The sequence below is a fragment of the Drosophila sechellia genome, chromosome X (assembly GCF_004382195.2).
Source record: "Drosophila sechellia strain sech25 chromosome X, ASM438219v1, whole genome shotgun sequence".
In the NCBI taxonomy this organism is placed as follows: Eukaryota; Metazoa; Arthropoda; class Insecta; order Diptera; family Drosophilidae; genus Drosophila; species Drosophila sechellia.
Genome location: NC_045954.1, coordinates 15,823,294 through 15,841,269, shown reverse-complemented (window position 1 = coordinate 15,841,269; position 17,976 = coordinate 15,823,294). Strand labels below are relative to the sequence as shown.

General features: G+C 42.8%; 3 protein-coding genes and 1 long non-coding RNA gene across 9 annotated transcripts; 2 read left to right on the top strand and 2 right to left on the bottom strand.

Moving 5' to 3' along the window:
* Positions 1–152: 152 nt before the first annotated feature.
* LOC6619990 (leucine-rich repeat flightless-interacting protein 2) lies at positions 153–3,246 on the bottom strand. Of its 2 annotated transcripts, none has more exons than XM_032724836.1 (7): positions 3,198–3,246; positions 2,259–2,400; positions 1,821–2,105; positions 1,400–1,763; positions 1,180–1,338; positions 637–821; positions 153–572 (listed from the first exon to the last, which is right to left on the bottom strand). In XM_032724836.1, the coding sequence occupies exons 2-7, from the start codon at positions 2,343–2,345 to the stop codon at positions 462–464; spliced, it is 1,191 nt and encodes a 396-aa protein (XP_032580727.1). In that variant the 5' UTR covers positions 2,346–2,400; positions 3,198–3,246; the 3' UTR covers positions 153–461. The 2 variants fall into 2 exon arrangements, with proteins under 2 accessions (XP_032580727.1, XP_002044202.1); XM_002044166.2 differs by lacking the exon at positions 3,198–3,246 and adding an exon at positions 3,083–3,178.
* A 321-nt stretch (positions 3,247–3,567) lies between these two features.
* On the top strand, positions 3,568–5,960 carry LOC6619989 (probable arginine--tRNA ligase, cytoplasmic). Its single transcript, XM_002044165.2, has 5 exons — positions 3,568–3,686; positions 3,745–3,873; positions 3,937–4,283; positions 4,342–4,671; positions 4,735–5,960. Exons 1-5 carry the CDS (start codon positions 3,645–3,647, stop codon positions 5,882–5,884), a joined length of 1,998 nt encoding a protein of 665 aa, XP_002044201.1. The 5' UTR covers positions 3,568–3,644; the 3' UTR covers positions 5,885–5,960.
* Positions 5,961–6,219: 259 nt separating this feature from the next.
* Positions 6,220–8,280, bottom strand: LOC116802008. Of its 4 annotated transcripts, none has more exons than XR_004362405.1 (4): positions 6,982–7,171; positions 6,687–6,917; positions 6,392–6,613; positions 6,220–6,330 (listed from the first exon to the last, which is right to left on the bottom strand). It is a non-coding gene; the product is annotated as an uncharacterized LOC116802008 (long non-coding RNA). The 4 variants fall into 4 exon arrangements; XR_004362407.1 differs by lacking the exon at positions 6,982–7,171 and adding an exon at positions 8,266–8,280 and having other exon boundaries at positions 6,224–6,330; positions 6,687–6,981; XR_004362408.1 differs by lacking the exon at positions 6,982–7,171 and adding an exon at positions 7,338–7,355 and having other exon boundaries at positions 6,224–6,330; positions 6,687–6,981.
* Positions 7,833–15,275, top strand: LOC6619988 (clathrin heavy chain). 2 transcript variants are annotated; one of them, XM_002044164.2, is made up of 7 exons: positions 7,833–7,970; positions 8,918–9,170; positions 9,581–9,788; positions 10,019–14,320; positions 14,394–14,560; positions 14,632–14,718; positions 14,778–15,275. In XM_002044164.2, exons 2-7 carry the CDS (start codon positions 9,129–9,131, stop codon positions 15,006–15,008), a joined length of 5,037 nt encoding a protein of 1,678 aa, XP_002044200.2. In that variant the 5' UTR covers positions 7,833–7,970; positions 8,918–9,128; the 3' UTR covers positions 15,009–15,275. The 2 variants fall into 2 exon arrangements, with proteins under 2 accessions (XP_002044200.2, XP_032580708.1); XM_032724817.1 differs by having other exon boundaries at positions 7,861–8,009.
* Positions 15,276–17,976: the final 2,701 nt, after the last annotated feature.

Here is a 17,976-nt window from a genome sequence, read left to right as displayed (position 1 = left end):
GATTCAAATATAGACTCAATAGAATATTGTATTTTTTGAAAAGAACTATTGGTCCGGTTTACCAGAGGCCTTTCAATTGGGATCAGTGATAGGTTTCTTGCTATAATTTTGTCAACGCATATTTGTATAGAATGATTTTATACACATAATGCTGAACCAATTGAATTGTTACTTATATTTTGCGCTTTAAATATACACATATAGACATTATTTATGTTAATTATTATCCAGTTAGTTTATATTTTAATTTAAATATATATATATATATTTTTAAGGTAGAGTATTTTGGATTATCCTTCAAAAATTATCGATTTACTACCACTAAGACCGATTAAATTGCTACCGAAGTGCTATTTCAATTGCAGCATGTTTATTTTTGTGTTGATGATGTCGTGTACTGTTTTCTATGTCATCGGGTGCGATCCTTCAATGGTTGGCGAGATTGCATTTCCCATCTTAGATCATAAGTCCTTTAGAATGGCACTCTTTGCGTTTTTCAACTTATCGAGGCGTTTCAACAAATGGTTGTTGGACGTTTCAGCTTCCTCCAACTTCTCCAACAGTTCCCGGTGCTGCGAAATGGAATAATAATGGAATCATAAACTGCTCATTTCGATTGGCATTCGAACCACTCACCTCGCGTTGCAGCTTGCGGCGCTCCAGCTTCAGCTCAGCCTCCGCCTTTTCGGCGGCTTCTGCGGTGCTCTTGTATCGGATTACTTGAGTTTCGGAGCGTGCTAGGCTCGACTGTAGGTTGGCGATTTCCTGTTCCGCCTTTTGCAGCTTATATTTATGGTCTGAAATGATTTTGTTTGTTTCCCCTGTCGGATAGTATAAGAAGAAGGAAGGGCTTGTAATATAGTACAAATTTGTTGCAGCTCTATAGTGCCAAACTGCAATATTTATATACAATTTATTGTTTAAAAAAACTGAAGATATATGGAGATACACAAAAGTGCGAGAGAATGTGGCCGATCAATGCGATCGGAAATATAAATGATATATATATATATATATATTACTTTAAGCCATGTTATCAAATAATGAAAACTACAAATAATAATTTAGCAAATCGTTCAAGTTTGAGCAAGAATCGGTTAGTTATAAAAAGGATAATCACTGTGGCGCACTTTACATGCTGAAAGTTTAGTTGGCATTAAGTAAGTATGGTACACGTACGTTGGGCCTCGTAATCATTCTCATCGCCGAAGGAACCTTGCGAAAGACTGCGGCGTCCGGAAATTCCATCACTTTTATACTCGTCAAGTTGTTCGTGAAGCTTTTGCACCTCCGCCAGCAGCCGCTGCTTCTCGTCACTGAACTTTTTAAGTCTAACGTCTGCAAAGAACTCCAACTGTTGTGAAGTGATCTCATCCAGGTGCAAATGGGGAATATTCACCTAAAGAACCCTGCACGGAGGCCAGCACCTTGGCATTCTCGACACTCACTAGAGCACGCTTGGCATCGCTGCCATCGGCATTTTCAACTGCTACGATTAGAAGGCCCTGTTCGGCGATCAACGAGTCGCGCTCGTTCAACTGCCCTTGTACTAGCTTAAGCTCGAGATTGGCGCGATCCAGGTTGCGTTTGAGCGCATTGCAGTCACGCATCTTCTCCTTGAACTCGCGCTGTAGTTGTGCATACGACTCTTCCATTATTTCGCATTTGTCCTTCAGTAGCTTAACTTCGTAGGCCTGCGAGGCGCGATCGTTGTCCAACTGGGCGTTCGTTATCATGGCTTTGCGAAACCGCTCCTCAACATCCTGAAAGCAGAACCACTTGAATCACATCGAAGTGATGGCTGCGATGTCAGCACCCACCTTAAGCTCGTGCTTGAAGTCGCGAAAACTTCTGCCCTCCTCCTCCACGGAGTCCTCACTGCTGCGGCGGGATGCTGATGCACGGGTCACGTTTAACAGTCCGCCGTAGGCGATGCGCACGGGATGCGCCGACAGGGTTTCGCTGCCCACTGCCGTGGAGTTTTGCATGTCGAAGACCCGATCGGCGGTGATCTCCTGCTCTTTCTGCTGCCGCTCCAGCTCCCTCATGCGAATCTCGCGGGCTTCGGCGCGCGCCTGTCGACGCGCAGCAAGTCGCGCTTCCGCCTGAAAAGAACGAATTCAGTTTCATTTGAATTACTTATGCGACCATTGTGGCTTTAATGTCCTTGTGTTTACCGAGCACGTACAAATTGCAGTTGTTAGTAACAATTTTAATATTTACATTTAATGCTATGTTTTGGGATGTAAAATACACACCTCTTTCGTAATTTGATCCAACGCATTGTCTTCGGCATTGATTCGCATGTTGTTCCGTCGCCGACCTGTGGTGCTGATACTTTCCATTGAATCTGTGCTCTATTTAACTATATTTTATATATTAATCGCAAGCGATCGCACGCTAAAAAGAAGCAACTTGTTAGTTTCAAGTCTATCAGAATGTAATAAAGTTTAGTTTCGATTTGAACCCATTGTAAGTGATAATAAGGATCATATTGCGATCATTCCAAAGGAAAGTCAATTGAAGTCAGCACTAACTTATAAACAAATATAATAGTTTAGAGATTGCAGAGACAGCATTTATAGTGCTGCTCTTTCGGTTTCCAGCTCGTTGAAACCCCCTACAATAGAAAACATTTTGGAATGTCCTAATTGATGATCGTGTGTGGTATGATAATGGATACCTTATCATCGGAACGCACTTTGTTATCTAGCAGAGCCGACTCACTTATATAAAAACCGGTGTATATATAGTCCCATTGTCACCAAGCAAGCGAACATGCAGACAAAATGCGTATCAGATGATGAAAATAAAGTAAACTTTTTTTTGCATTGCGCTGCATAATGGTTTTTTCTTTTTAACTTTTACAAATTCCCCATCGACACTTGGCAATTTTGTGGCACAGATGCAAGGAAACTAGTTTATCTCCTGTTTATAAATAGGACGTATCAGTCCGTCGTTCCCGGTGAATATGTTTTTATCCACTATTTATATTTGTAAAACAAAAAAACCGTCTGCATTGCAGTTTTAATTTTAATGGGAGCGGCGTTACACACATCTGTTTTTCCAAGTTTTCACGTACGTATCTTTCGGGGACTGTGTGCAGCACACATCAAAAAGTTTAGGTTGCGCCCCCACTAGACTTTAGGTATTTACACAAAGGTGACAAAATCTATAAATTAATTAAGCACACATACACATAAAAAATTTTAAGAGACACCTTAAGCGAAAGAACAATCACAATTAATCATAATAGAGGTGGTCGATAAATCGATCTATCGATACAAATCATAAGTGCTAGGTGCATCCGATGTGCTTTTTCCACCGCGCACAGCTGACATTTATCTAAGCAATGCTTTCTATTGTGCCATACATATATTTTCCATACTGACATCTACATTTTTAAGGCTGATTTTAAAATGCACATACAATAAAAATTGTCTTTCGCATAGTTTAACTGTCAAATGAGAAAATATTTTAAATGTCAGTGGGAAAAACGGCATCTAAGGAGTGACTGTGATGAGTGACATCACCAACAGTTATCGTCATCGATAGGCGACGTGTGCACACTACTTGCCATCCATGTGGCATCGTTGTGTTGTTGTTATTAATCAGCGGAGCAACAAGAGTCAAAATTTGGAAACATGTCCGAGCTAAATATGGAGCTGAAAAAACTCAGGGAGCTGGTAAGCGAATAGCTGATAATTTACGCCAACATTTTGACATGACATGCCGGCTTTAAAGGAACTGAAGACCCAAGGCCTTGCCGCCAGAATACAAACTGCCAAAAATGGTGAACAGTTGGACGTCGATCTTGTTCAGCTTCAAATTGAAAATAAGAAGCTGAAGAACCGCCTGTTCATCCTAAAGAAGGTGAGTTTATGGCCCCCAATGTGTTTCAGCTTAAGAATTTCATGTCTTTTATTTCCCTGTCAGTCCATTGCTGAGGAATCAAATGCCGGCGGCGGCGCCGCCGCGAAGCCCAAAGAATCTTCTTCGATCACCGAACACCTGGAAAGCGTCTTTGGCCAGGCGATTGCATCAGCTTTTCCGGAATTCAGAGATACGCCTGTTATAATTGCACCAGTTAACAGTACGTCTGCGAAATTCGGCGACTATCAGTGCAACAATGCCATGGGATTGTCCAAGAAACTGAAAGAGAAGGGCATTAATAAAGCACCACGTGATATTGCAACCGAGTTGAAAGGACACTGCCCAGCATCGCCAATCATTGAAAAGCTGGAAATTGCCGGAGCTGGTTTCGTAAACGTTTTCCTTAGCAAGTGAGTGACATAAGTACACAAAGTCCATTTTAAACTTTAAAAATGTTAATTTTTGCAGAGATTATGCATCTTCAGCCCTAAGCAATCTATTGCGTAATGGTGTCACGCCTCCAGAAGTGATCAAAAAGCGAGTCCTGGTCGACTTCTCATCGCCCAACATTGCCAAACAGATGCATGTCGGTCACTTGCGGTCCACGATCATTGGCGAGTCGTTGTGCCGCCTACTGGAGTTCCTGCAGCACGATGTGATCCGCATCAACCACCTGGGTGACTGGGGAACGCAGTTTGGCATGCTGATTGCCCATTTGGAAGATCGATTCCCCAACTACCTAAATGAAAGCCCTCCGATCAGTGATCTGCAATTGTTCTACAAGGAATCCAAGAAGCGGTAAGACTTGTAACGTTGCGAACTAATTACGATGTGCTCGAGGTAAATAATACTTCCCTGCAGATTCGATGAAGATGAGGAGTTCAAAAAGCGTGCCTACAGTCGAGTGGTTTCATTGCAGAAAGGTGTTCCGAACTCCATTAAGGCCTGGGAGCTAATTTGCAATGTGTCGCGAAAGGAGTTCCAAACGATCTACGAGCGATTAGATATTAGCGTCAAGGAACGGGGTGAATCGTTCTACCAATCACGAATGCTGTCCGTTGTGGAATACTTGCGTGGCAAGGGGCTGCTGGAAGTAGATGAAGGACGCGAGATCATGTGGCCAGACGATACGAAAACTGGCATACCTCTGACAATCGTGAAATCGGATGGCGGCTTTACGTATGACACCTCTGACATGGCAGCCATTCGCCATCGCTTGGAGGAGGAGCTTTGCGATTGGATCATCTATGTGGTCGACTCCGGACAAAGCACGCATTTCAACACCATATTCAAAGCTGCTGAACGATCTGCCATCCTGAATCCACTCAGCCATCGTGTTGACCACGTACAGTTTGGCGTCGTTCTGGGTGAGGATGGCAAGAAGTTTAAGACTCGATCGGGTGATACGGTTAAACTGGCCGATTTGCTGGATGAGGGAATGAAGCGATCCCTGCAGCAATTGGAGAGTCGTGGCCGCGATAAGGTCCTCACGCCACAGGAACTGAAGGACGCCCAAGAGTCGCTGGCATATGGATGCATTAAGTATTCGGACTTATGTCACAATCGGATCAGCGACTATATATTTTCGTTTGACAAGATGCTTGAGGATCGCGGCAACACTGCGGTGTACTTACTTTACACCTATACACGTATTTGCTCCATTGCACGAAACTCTGGCGAAGATTTCACCAATTTGCCCGAAATACTGAAGAAGACCAACATTGTGTTGGCCCACGAAAAGGAATGGAAGCTGGCAAAGACTCTACTGAAACTCCACGACATACTCATCAAGTGCTCCAAGGAACTCTTCCTGCACTTCCTGTGCGAGTTTTGCTTCGAGGTGTGCACAGTGTTCACCGAATTCTATGACTCTTGTTATTGCATCGAAAAGAACAAACAAGGCGATATTATCGCGGTCAATCATAGCCGGATTCTAATGTGCGAGGCAACTGCGGCTGTGTTGCGCCAATGCTTTTATATACTAGGCCTTAAACCAGTTTCGAAAATGTAAAAAGTTCTACTACTGACATCATGTGTACACGAATAAAATGAAACATTTTATAAAAGAAAAATGATATACCTTCAAATGATTTGGTAGTTTTATTTTCATATTGGGTTTATCTTTAAGATTACACCATATTTTGCCAAAAGCTTAACAGTGCCAAACTATTTGAAAGTTATCATCCATCTAACTATTTCTAACTTACGAGTTACGGGTATAAAAAATGGGACTTGCATTATTGGCTGCCACAGAGAAGGGTATATAATATATATTAAGCTAATCTAGGTAAACATGAAAACGAAGATAAATTAAATCAGAATTATGGGTATCTTTATTTTATAAGAACGAATATGATTGACAGAGCTCAGAGTCCGCAGCGTTATGCCATTTATCCTGGGCTTCCTTGATCCCTATTGGGATCGCGGTATTCCGCGTCGTAACAACGTCTGTATATACTGTAGAAGAAAATTCTATTAATAAAAGAATTTTTCCGGAAAACGAGGGGTATATTAGCACCTTGTTCTGTTAACGACGGATCCTCCCCCAATGGCGCTGGGTCGAGGGATCCTGGACGTCTGCGACGCCTCGCAGGATTGCGGTAAATTGCGAACGGCCAAAGCATCGAGCACTGGTCAAATTCGGACAAACCAGCTGGGGTTTTCCTTCGGAATAGTGTAAAACTTTCAGAAGTCCTTGAGGTATTGCTCATGGTAGAGAGTGACATCGCTTTTGCTTTTACTAAAAGAATTTCCCCCAACAGGGCAATGTTTATCACCAGTTTTTTGCGCATGCAGGGCAAAAATGATTTTACCTCTTTGACGAGAATCCTTCGTGGGTTTCTTCAATGTTATACTCGTACTATTCCTGTGGATAAGGCCAGTTGGACGGCCAAAACTTGCCGAAGTGCTGGATCCTTCCCCCGTTCAAAAGTTACCACAAGTCTGCGAGGCGTCCCATTCGCAGGACTCCTCGCCTCTATGGTATACGGAGCACCTGCCAACCGTTCGTTCGCCTACCTCCTCGCCCCATCCATCGTCATGCCCTAGATAAGGAAGGTATAGATTCCATCGCCGAAAGGTGCTTCAAATTGTGATACTGCTGCTTACCTTGGTTTTCCGCATGATATATACAAAAAAAAAAAGAAAATGTTAGGAGCAAATCCTAAAGGTGTTGTTTCTCGAGCACAACGAGTGTAAATGTCAAAAATAGTATTGAAAAAGAACAAAGTTAAATCATCGCCTACTTAAAAATAGTATTGGATAAGAACCTATCGCCTACTCATTATCCAGCACTTAAACAGGATACTAGATATATATTTTTTTGGAAAATTTCTTTAATGCCTCTTTTAAATTAGGATATAGCTTATTAATAAATCAATATTAACAAGAAACAACGGCGACAATCTTGGCGGGGTTTTGAGCGGTTTTAGGGCTTTATAGTGGGCGTTGCAAAAAGTATTTACATATGGCTTGGGCTTACAGTGTGACCGTTGACTAAACATGAAAAGGGAACAGATTCTAAGAGAAGCATTCAAAAAGCGACGTTTCCAGTTCAACATTCTGCGCCTGCACTGTACTAATCTACATATTAAAAAGGGGGAATAATATAGTCGAGTTCCCCGTCTATCAGATACCCGTTACACTACTCTACGAGTAACGGGTAAAATAATTTCACTTTCCAAATAGAATTGCTCTAAAAAAAAATGTTTCCAATTGGAGATTATATCCAATTGGATCAATCGATAACACCTGTTACCCACACGTATGTGCGGATATAATAAAAGAAATTTGTTGTCCCTAACAAAGTTATATTGCATTTACTGAAATAATAACCACATTTGAATACTATTATCGTGCATTACAAATATCGATTCGAATGATTAATGTGGTATCGATGTTTTTTCACTCCACGCAATTGCATATTTGCCGTATATATCGGCATTAATTGTATAACTTTCACACCTCTACCTTGTCTTGCAGTCAGTATTTAGTCAAACAAAAAAAATAAACTACATTTGTTAGAGCTTGATAAGAGCTCAGTTTGTCTTCAGTGTGTGTGCCCGTCATCTAGCAACAAACCGACGTGATTATTTCGAGTACGATAGTAACTTAGCGTACATCTTTGTTAAATTGCAGTAAGCATACGGGCTCCAAATATCTTTCGATTCATTGGGAAAAAATGTAAAGTGCCAAAGTGCGTGTGTGTGTGCGCTTGCAAATGCAATATATACATATAAATCTTGTTTATTTGATGTAAAAGCATCCGATTAATTTACCGTTTATCTAATTATGTTCTTGTTTATGTGGCATATTGCGGTACTGCAAGTGTGCGCGCTCATCTGTGAGTGTGTGTGCGCGAGTGCTGCTGTGTGCGTGTGAATTGGGAATTACCGCTACTCAATTGGATGTATATACACAGAATTTCGTTAATTTCCTGGCATTGTCCCATTGTTATCAGGCGCAAAACAGTGACATTTAAATTCGATTTTCGTTTTTCATGCACATCGCACACACAGGGGGAGGAAAAAACAAGAGCAAAATTGCCGTACATGTATTAGTCAGTGACTAATTGTTCAAAGCGCAACTCAACATGGCTGACTTTTTCTGTGGTGAGCAGCGATTTTTGATGATAATGCTGCCTCTTTTCTTTTCAAACTCTCTCTCAATTCGCTCGCTCTCTCTCTCTCTCCCTCGCTCACCTCAAATAAAATAAAGTGCTGGTAATTTTCCCGTCGACACGGCAAGTGCAAAAACGAAAAAAATACCGATACAAAGGATTAATCGTAGAAAATAAATTCGTCTATATATTTTCTTGCACAAAAGCGATTGGGCATACAATAAGAGACTCGGTGTTTTATTTTAAGGGCGTTTACATCCATATGTACATACATATAGGCCTTTATCTTTCATTTTTTCATCCGGTGACGCTGTCACTTTCTATCAACAATAAAATAACGCCCACAATTGGATTTTTCCTCATTCTTGCCGCATCAGTGCTGTCCATAACTACATGTTTTCCCAAAATCTTTTGTCTTTCGTGCAGCTAAACGTTCCAATGGAAACCGAATCTTAAACCAGAAACCGACTAAACTCGAACACAATTAAACAACAATAAATCATCGAAACAAATCAAATACAAACTGTTTGTTACCAAGTGTGCAATTCAAAAAAACATCGTATTGGCATTGTTTTCGCAAAGATACATTTACGTTGTAAAGGTCTGTCAATAACTAGACCTCACTGTAGTAGTAAAGATGACGCAACCACTGCCCATCCGCTTTCAGGAGCATTTACAGGTGAGTAATATTAAATATTTTGGATCTACCATCATTACATATCCACATACGTACAACCCACCAATATGCCACGATTACCTCCGATTATATCCAATCCATAAGCTCCCTACTTTTCTTGTGGAAATTTCACGGTTTCCAGCTCTAATTCAACGTGTAAACAGAAAATATGGGGGCTTAGGTCGAGCTTGTACTATGCTATCTATACCTTCTATTCAAGTCTATATACAGTGTATTTTCTATTGAACTAGATATAAACTTAAGCAAAGTATTGCGAATATCTAATAGTAAATGTAGGTCAATCCAGGCCAGTTCAATAATTAATAATGAATGGTTATATTGTGTAGTGAGTGCGTATGCTATGATTTTCGATTTATCAATTAACACACATTTTCAATCTCCACTACGCACAGCTCACAAATGTCGGGATCAACGCCAATTCATTTTCATTCAGCACGCTCACGATGGAATCGGATAAGTTTATTTGCGTGCGGGAGAAGGTGAATGATACCGCCCAAGTGGTCATCATTGACATGAACGATGCCACCAATCCCACGCGGCGTCCCATCTCAGCGGATTCGGCTATCATGAATCCAGCTAGCAAGGTCATTGCGCTCAAAGGTAACTGAAACCGATGGTGTCCAGTCGATCAGAATGTCCGAAGAGGATCAGATTTTAGCTTAAAGTCACGTAGACTTAGTAAACAGGTCCGCTTGATGTGACTACGTGTCTTCAATTCTTAAAACCTCAAATAATTAGAAAAGGTTCCTGTTCAGGGATGAAAGGTTTTTTCGGTCGGCTGGGATTATGCATTTTTGAACATGTATAACTTTAGAATATTTTTCTTTTAGCGCAAAAGACGTTGCAGATCTTCAACATTGAGATGAAGTCCAAGATGAAGGCGCATACCATGAACGAGGATGTGGTGTTCTGGAAGTGGATCTCCCTCAATACGCTAGCTCTGGTCACAGAAACGAGTGTGTTCCATTGGTCCATGGAGGGCGATTCGATGCCGCAAAAGATGTTTGACCGGCATTCATCGCTGAACGGGTGTCAAATCATCAACTACCGCTGCAATGCCTCCCAGCAGTGGCTACTCCTGGTCGGCATTTCGGCACTGCCAAGTCGCGTTGCCGGTGCCATGCAGTTGTATTCGGTGGAGCGCAAGGTCTCCCAGGCGATCGAGGGGCATGCGGCCAGCTTTGCCACGTTCAAAATCGATGCCAACAAGGAGCCGACCACGCTGTTCTGCTTTGCAGTGCGTACGGCCACTGGGGGCAAGCTTCATATTATCGAAGTTGGTGCTCCGCCGAGCGGCAATCAGCCGTTTGCCAAGAAGGCTGTCGATGTCTTCTTTCCGCCGGAAGCACAAAATGATTTCCCTGTGGCAATGCAAGTCTCTGCCAAGTACGACACCATCTACTTGATAACCAAGTATGGATACATACATCTGTATGACATGGAGACGGCCACGTGCATATACATGAATCGTATATCGGCCGATACGATCTTTGTTACCGCACCGCATGAGGCAAGTGGCGGCATCATTGGCGTCAATCGCAAGGGACAAGTCCTCTCCGTGACCGTCGACGAGGAGCAGATCATTCCCTACATCAACACCGTTTTGCAGAATCCCGACTTGGCCCTTCGCATGGCCGTGCGCAACAATTTGGCTGGTGCCGAAGATCTCTTTGTGCGAAAGTTCAACAAGCTCTTTACCGCCGGCCAGTATGCCGAGGCGGCTAAAGTTGCTGCCCTGGCGCCCAAGGCCATTCTGCGTACGCCACAGACGATCCAGCGTTTCCAACAGGTGCAGACACCAGCTGGCTCCACGACTCCGCCGCTGCTGCAATACTTTGGCATTCTCCTCGACCAGGGCAAGCTGAACAAGTTCGAGTCTCTGGAGCTGTGCCGTCCCGTCTTGCTGCAGGGCAAGAAGCAGCTGTGCGAGAAGTGGCTGAAGGAGGAGAAGCTGGAGTGCAGCGAGGAGTTGGGTGATCTGGTCAAGGCCTCCGATCTTACACTTGCCCTGTCCATCTATCTACGCGCAAATGTGCCCAACAAGGTGATCCAATGCTTTGCTGAGACTGGGCAGTTCCAGAAGATTGTACTCTACGCCAAGAAGGTCAACTATACGCCCGATTACGTGTTCCTTCTGCGCTCCGTGATGCGAAGCAACCCAGAGCAGGGAGCTGGTTTCGCCTCTATGTTGGTGGCCGAAGAAGAGCCACTGGCGGACATCAATCAGATTGTGGACATCTTCATGGAGCATTCCATGGTGCAGCAGTGCACTGCGTTTCTGCTGGACGCCCTCAAGCATAACCGACCCGCCGAGGGTGCCCTCCAGACGCGCCTGCTGGAAATGAATCTGATGTCTGCTCCGCAGGTGGCCGACGCCATCCTGGGCAACGCTATGTTCACCCACTACGATCGGGCCCACATTGCCCAGCTGTGCGAGAAGGCTGGACTGCTCCAGCGCGCCCTCGAGCACTACACGGATCTGTATGACATTAAGCGGGCCGTTGTGCACACGCACATGCTGAATGCCGAATGGCTGGTCAGTTTCTTTGGCACGCTGTCGGTGGAGGACTCGCTGGAATGTCTGAAGGCAATGCTTACGGCGAATTTGCGCCAGAACTTGCAGATCTGTGTGCAGATTGCCACCAAGTACCACGAACAGCTGACTAACAAGGCACTGATTGACCTGTTCGAAGGTTTCAAGAGCTACGACGGACTGTTCTACTTCCTGAGCAGCATTGTCAACTTCTCACAGGATCCCGAAGTGCACTTCAAATACATTCAGGCGGCCTGCAAGACTAATCAGATCAAGGAGGTGGAGCGTATTTGCCGCGAATCAAACTGCTACAATCCCGAACGGGTGAAGAACTTCTTGAAGGAGGCCAAGCTGACGGATCAGCTACCATTAATTATTGTTTGTGATCGTTTTGATTTCGTGCACGACTTGGTGCTTTACCTGTATCGTAACAATCTGCAGAAGTACATCGAGATCTATGTGCAGAAAGTGAATCCATCCCGCTTGCCAGTTGTAGTGGGTGGGCTTCTTGATGTTGATTGCAGTGAGGACATAATTAAAAATCTAATTCTCGTTGTCAAGGGACAATTCTCAACCGACGAACTGGTCGAGGAGGTCGAGAAGCGCAACCGTCTCAAGCTCCTCCTTCCCTGGCTGGAGTCCCGAGTTCACGAGGGCTGCGTCGAGCCAGCCACCCACAATGCCTTGGCCAAGATCTACATTGACTCGAACAACAATCCCGAGAGATTTCTTAAGGAGAATCAGTACTACGATAGCCGTGTGGTCGGTCGCTACTGCGAGAAGCGGGATCCCCATTTGGCGTGTGTGGCCTACGAGCGTGGATTGTGCGACCGCGAGCTGATCGCCGTTTGTAACGAGAATTCACTGTTTAAGAGCGAAGCACGCTACTTGGTTGGTCGTCGCGACGCCGAACTCTGGGCCGAGGTCCTTTCGGAGAGCAATCCCTACAAGCGTCAGTTGATCGATCAGGTGGTACAGACCGCTTTGTCCGAGACCCAGGATCCCGATGACATCTCGGTGACGGTCAAGGCATTCATGACCGCCGATTTGCCCAATGAGCTGATCGAACTTCTCGAGAAGATTATTCTCGACTCGTCCGTTTTTAGCGACCATCGCAATCTGCAGAACTTGCTTATTCTCACAGCCATTAAGGCTGATCGCACACGAGTCATGGACTACATCAACCGGCTGGAGAACTACGATGCACCGGACATTGCGAACATTGCGATTAGTAATCAGTTGTACGAAGAAGCCTTCGCCATCTTCAAGAAGTTCGATGTGAACACATCGGCCATTCAGGTGCTCATCGATCAAGTGAACAACCTGGAGCGGGCTAACGAGTTCGCCGAGCGGTGCAATGAGCCGGCCGTTTGGTCGCAGCTGGCCAAGGCCCAACTGCAGCAGGGTCTGGTCAAGGAGGCTATCGATTCGTACATCAAGGCTGATGATCCGAGCGCCTACGTCGATGTCGTCGATGTGGCCAGCAAGGTGGAGTCTTGGGATGACCTCGTTCGCTATCTGCAAATGGCACGCAAGAAGGCACGCGAATCTTACATCGAGAGCGAATTGATCTATGCCTATGCGCGCACTGGACGTCTGGCCGATCTGGAGGAGTTCATTTCGGGTCCCAACCATGCCGATATCCAGAAGATTGGCAACCGTTGCTTCAGCGACGGCATGTACGATGCAGCGAAGCTACTGTACAACAATGTGAGCAACTTTGCCCGTCTGGCCATCACTTTGGTCTACCTGAAGGAGTTCCAAGGGGCCGTGGACTCGGCGCGGAAAGCCAACTCAACGCGCACATGGAAGGAGGTGTGCTTCGCCTGCGTGGACGCCGAGGAGTTTAGGCTAGCCCAGATGTGTGGCCTGCACATTGTGGTGCATGCCGATGAGCTGGAGGATCTGATTAACTACTATCAGAACCGGGGATACTTCGATGAATTGATTGCGCTGCTCGAGTCGGCTTTGGGGCTGGAACGTGCGCACATGGGAATGTTCACCGAATTAGCTATACTTTATTCAAAATTCAAACCTTCCAAAATGCGCGAACACTTGGAGCTGTTCTGGTCTCGCGTTAACATTCCAAAAGTTCTGCGTGCCGCTGAATCGGCTCATTTGTGGTCGGAGCTGGTGTTCCTGTACGATAAGTACGAGGAGTACGACAACGCCGTCCTGGCCATGATGGCTCATCCCACGGAGGCGTGGCGCGAGGGGCACTTCAAGGACATCATCACCAAGGTGGCCAACATTGAGCTGTACTACAAGGCCATCGAATTCTATTTGGACTTCAAGCCGCTGCTGTTGAACGACATGCTGCTCGTGCTGGCACCCAGGATGGATCACACTCGTGCTGTTAGTTACTTCTCCAAAACCGGCTATTTGCCACTCGTCAAGCCTTATCTGCGTTCAGTCCAATCTCTCAATAACAAGGCAATCAACGAAGCCCTGAACGGACTCTTAATCGACGAGGAGGACTACCAGGGCCTGCGCAATTCGATCGATGGATTTGACAACTTTGACAACATTGCGTTGGCACAGAAACTCGAAAAGCACGAACTTACCGAATTCCGTAGGATTGCCGCCTACTTGTACAAGGGTGAGTTAACCATATGCACTTAACCATATTTGCAATTTTCAACTTATACAATATATTTGCATTGCAATTTCAGGAAATAACCGCTGGAAACAGAGCGTTGAGCTCTGCAAAAAGGACAAACTCTACAAGGATGCTATGGAGTACGCCGCCGAATCTTGCAAGCAAGATATTGCCGAGGAGTTGTTGGGTTGGTTCCTAGAACGTGACGCTTACGATTGTTTTGCAGCTTGTCTTTATCAGGTGGGTAGCAGAGTAATAATGAATGTTAATTGGATATTTGATTTTATTAATATGTATGTGTGAATTTCCAGTGTTACGACTTGCTGCGCCCTGATGTTATCTTGGAGTTGGCCTGGAAACACAAAATCGTTGACTTCGCCATGCCCTATTTGATTCAGGTACATCCATTTGGTTGCATAGCTACTGATGGCATACTAATTTGGTGTATGCTTTTCAGGTTCTGCGTGAATACACAACAAAGGTGGACAAACTTGAGTTGAACGAGGCTCAGCGCGAGAAGGAGGACGATTCCACTGAGCACAAAAACATTATTCAGATGGAGCCGCAACTGATGATCACCGCTGGCCCAGCAATGGGCATTCCTCCACAATATGCACAGAATTATCCACCCGGTGCAGCAACGGTAACGGCGGCAGGCGGACGCAACATGGGCTATCCCTACTTGTAGGACGTGCGCCCGATGATGAGAGCATCAAAACACCTTTAAAAACAAATGTATCAGCATTAAAGGAATACCAATAAAATAAGAAAAATAATCTATTAATTGCATGTGCGCCAAAAATTACCAAAACGAAACAACACGTAAACATAACTTCGAACATCATTAAATTAAAGCAATGCAATTAACAATCCAATTTTTGGTTTGTTTGTAGACAGTTAAAAATTGATTATATGTTTTGATAATTACAGCACTCTTTATTCAAATATAACAGAATATATTACTTTTTATCATAATTAACTATGTTATTGTCAGTCGGTTAAAGTATTGAGGGTGTCGAAAGGTTGGTTTTTTATTATTTTTAGTAAGTTAATTCGAAAACCAAATTGAATTTCGCTTTAGGACTGAAGCATAGGGCATTTGGGAAAGATAATTTTCTCGAAGGTTTCGTGGAGTTACTAAAACTGAAGGAAATTTACAAAATAGCTCGACCATTTACTGTTTGTCATTTTTATAAATCGTTAAAAGCGCTTTGTCTTACTAAAAAAAACTGGTTTTTGCGTTTTTCTTAGTCAATTTGTTTGTTTTTCGTGTGATTGATTGTAAAACCGTTAATCGTTTTAGATGTACAATATGGTAAAGTTTCCGTTGTTTTTGAGATGTTTTTTAAAAACGGTTTGATATTTATTCAATGTACGCATAAACTCTGTTCTCCGCATAAACGAAGCTGTTTGTGAAATGCTGCATGGTGTGAACTGGAAATTTTGCCTCACAAGCACGATTGATGGGTGTGCAGTTGATTGATTCATCGTTTTGTTTTAGTTTGGGTCCCAAAAAGGAAGTTGGAAGCTTTCTCCAATCAAGAATGGAAGCTTTTCAGCTGGCCAACATTGTATGTTGTCTTTGCTTCGATTTTAAACCAGTTTTCCTGAACGCAAATTGATCCATTATCTCCAAAAGGTTGCGTGTCAAGGTTTTCTATAATACCATCTGCCCCTTTTGCACGATATTATATGGTAGGCATATAGATACAAAAATCCAAGTACAAATTTTAAAACCAATCATTCTTGCTGCTTTTCCAGAATTTTTCGAATTTTGTGTCCATGACAGGAAAATTATTTGTTTTGTAAAATAATTGCATCTCTGATTGAAATTATATTGCTGAATTTAACTTATTCGGCTGCTACAATTTTGAAATCAAAGACTTTCGGTTAAATTTGAATTTATTATATTTACTCTCCACCTATATTTGCCAACCATATTCATTAGTGATCTTTAATAATAATATTTTTAAGTCTACAGCTTTAAAATATTTTTGTTGCTGGTTTTCTTAGCTCTCGAAATAAAATTCAACGTTCATTGTTGTGGAACTTTTTAGTATGCAATCATGTTATTCTTTTCACATTAACTTATCTTATCTACGAACAAAAAATCAAAAAATGCGTATTTGCTGTAGTCGTATATACTTTAGAGCATAAATATGTTATATTATTTGGTAAATATATATATATATATATATATATATATATATGTATATATAATCGTATTATTACTAATTAGATAATTTTAATTAGGCTGTTTTACATTCAGAATACATTTTAGTTATCTTTACCTCTTTACTTCGATCGGAAAATAAATCGGTATGCTATTTCTTCTGCATTTATGTATAATTTCTTACAGTTTTGGACATTTGATGTGTTCGAGCTTGTCTTCGGTGGATGCAGAAATGGCTAATTACATACCAGTAATTATCATATCATAATATATAAGCATTTTTAATACTAATGAATTTAAATCAGTAATCAATAATTTAATTAACGGTGGATCATTCGACACTTGCTTAATTCAATTACTTACATATCCATTTTTGCCACTACGAATACGAATGGATAGACAAAAACCATCGCGTAACACACAAGATCCTCCTACGCTCCCTCGCTCCTTGACCCTCCTCATCTCTCACCACTCGCGCTTCCACGACAGGATTTCGAAATCAATGAACAAATTTTGAATTTCACTTTCAGCTCCTCGCCAGCCAGGTGCTCGATGTCACCTTATCGCACCTTAGCTCCATATCAGCGCTCTCACTCCAGCCAGCAATCTAAACTAGTTGGCAACTTGGCCTTCCCTTCGACTGCTCAGCACAGTTGCTAAATGAAGATTAAGCTTGAGAGCTTGAATAAAATAAAACTAACGTATTATTTCTATACAATTTGTAGCCTTACGCAAGGGCTGTTATATAAAAAAAAATGGCTTAATCCTACTTGCACATGACCATGCATATCTAAATGGTAATTCGGAAAACTATATTGTATCTGTTTCTGTTGCGGCGTTCTTTGTTTCAAACATATTCAATATATATATACTCTTAGTTTGCTACTTTTTAAAATCGGCGCAGGACGACTCCTTCGTGCATTATTTTTTGTTTGTTATGCGTTTTTAGGATTTTGTAAAGTTTTCATAAAAAAAATTATACACAAAAAATATGTTTTAAGTAACTTTGAGATCATTTAAATGTATTTTTTTTTTATGTTTTTGTTTTATGTATTATAGTACAATTTTACAGAAAGCACTCTATGCTGAACTAAAGTCGGTTGTTTGAGTCTTTCAAATGATTGTAACATAAAATATGATACACTTTTTATTTTGCACAAATAAAAATCTGATTTCGATACTGAACACCAATCAATCATCTCTTGTTTTGAGGCTCTTCCATTGTCCCCTGCCATGTGGTTTTTTTCTTTTTTTTTTTTTTTTTTTTGGGTGGAAAACAAAAAGCTCTGATTGTGTCGTTCCTTGCAATCGTATTTCTAACCCTTAAAATTAGCCTCAACCTTGCTTAAAGGCTGGTGGTATTATATGGCGCTCACGGCTCACGGCCTTTGTTACTGATTCCATTGGCGTTGGGTCCTCGACGTGGATCCTCCGCCGCGGTCACTCTGACCTCTCGAAGCATCCGAAACTCTGGCGGATCTTC

Coding starts and splice junctions, on each gene's coding strand:
- LOC6619988 (XM_002044164.2), top strand. CDS start 9,129: ATGACGCAACCACTGCCCATCCGCTTTCAGGAGCATTTACAG. Junction 9,171..9,580: donor GCTTTCAGGAGCATTTACAG/GTGAGTAATATT, acceptor CACTACGCACAG/CTCACAAATGTCGGGATCAA. Junction 14,561..14,631: donor TTGCAGCTTGTCTTTATCAG/GTGGGTAGCAGA, acceptor GTGAATTTCCAG/TGTTACGACTTGCTGCGCCC.
- LOC6619990 (XM_032724836.1), bottom strand. CDS start 2,345: ATGGAAAGTATCAGCACCACAGGTCGGCGACGGAACAACATGCGAATC. Junction 2,106..2,258: donor TGGATCAAATTACGAAAGAG/GTGTGTATTTTA, acceptor CGTTCTTTTCAG/GCGGAAGCGCGACTTGCTGC. Junction 1,339..1,399: donor CTCCGTGCAGGGTTCTTTAG/GTGAATATTCCC, acceptor AGTTCTTTGCAG/ACGTTAGACTTAAAAAGTTC.
- LOC6619989 (XM_002044165.2), top strand. CDS start 3,645: ATGTCCGAGCTAAATATGGAGCTGAAAAAACTCAGGGAGCTG. Junction 3,874..3,936: donor GCCTGTTCATCCTAAAGAAG/GTGAGTTTATGG, acceptor TTTCCCTGTCAG/TCCATTGCTGAGGAATCAAA. Junction 4,672..4,734: donor TACAAGGAATCCAAGAAGCG/GTAAGACTTGTA, acceptor ACTTCCCTGCAG/ATTCGATGAAGATGAGGAGT.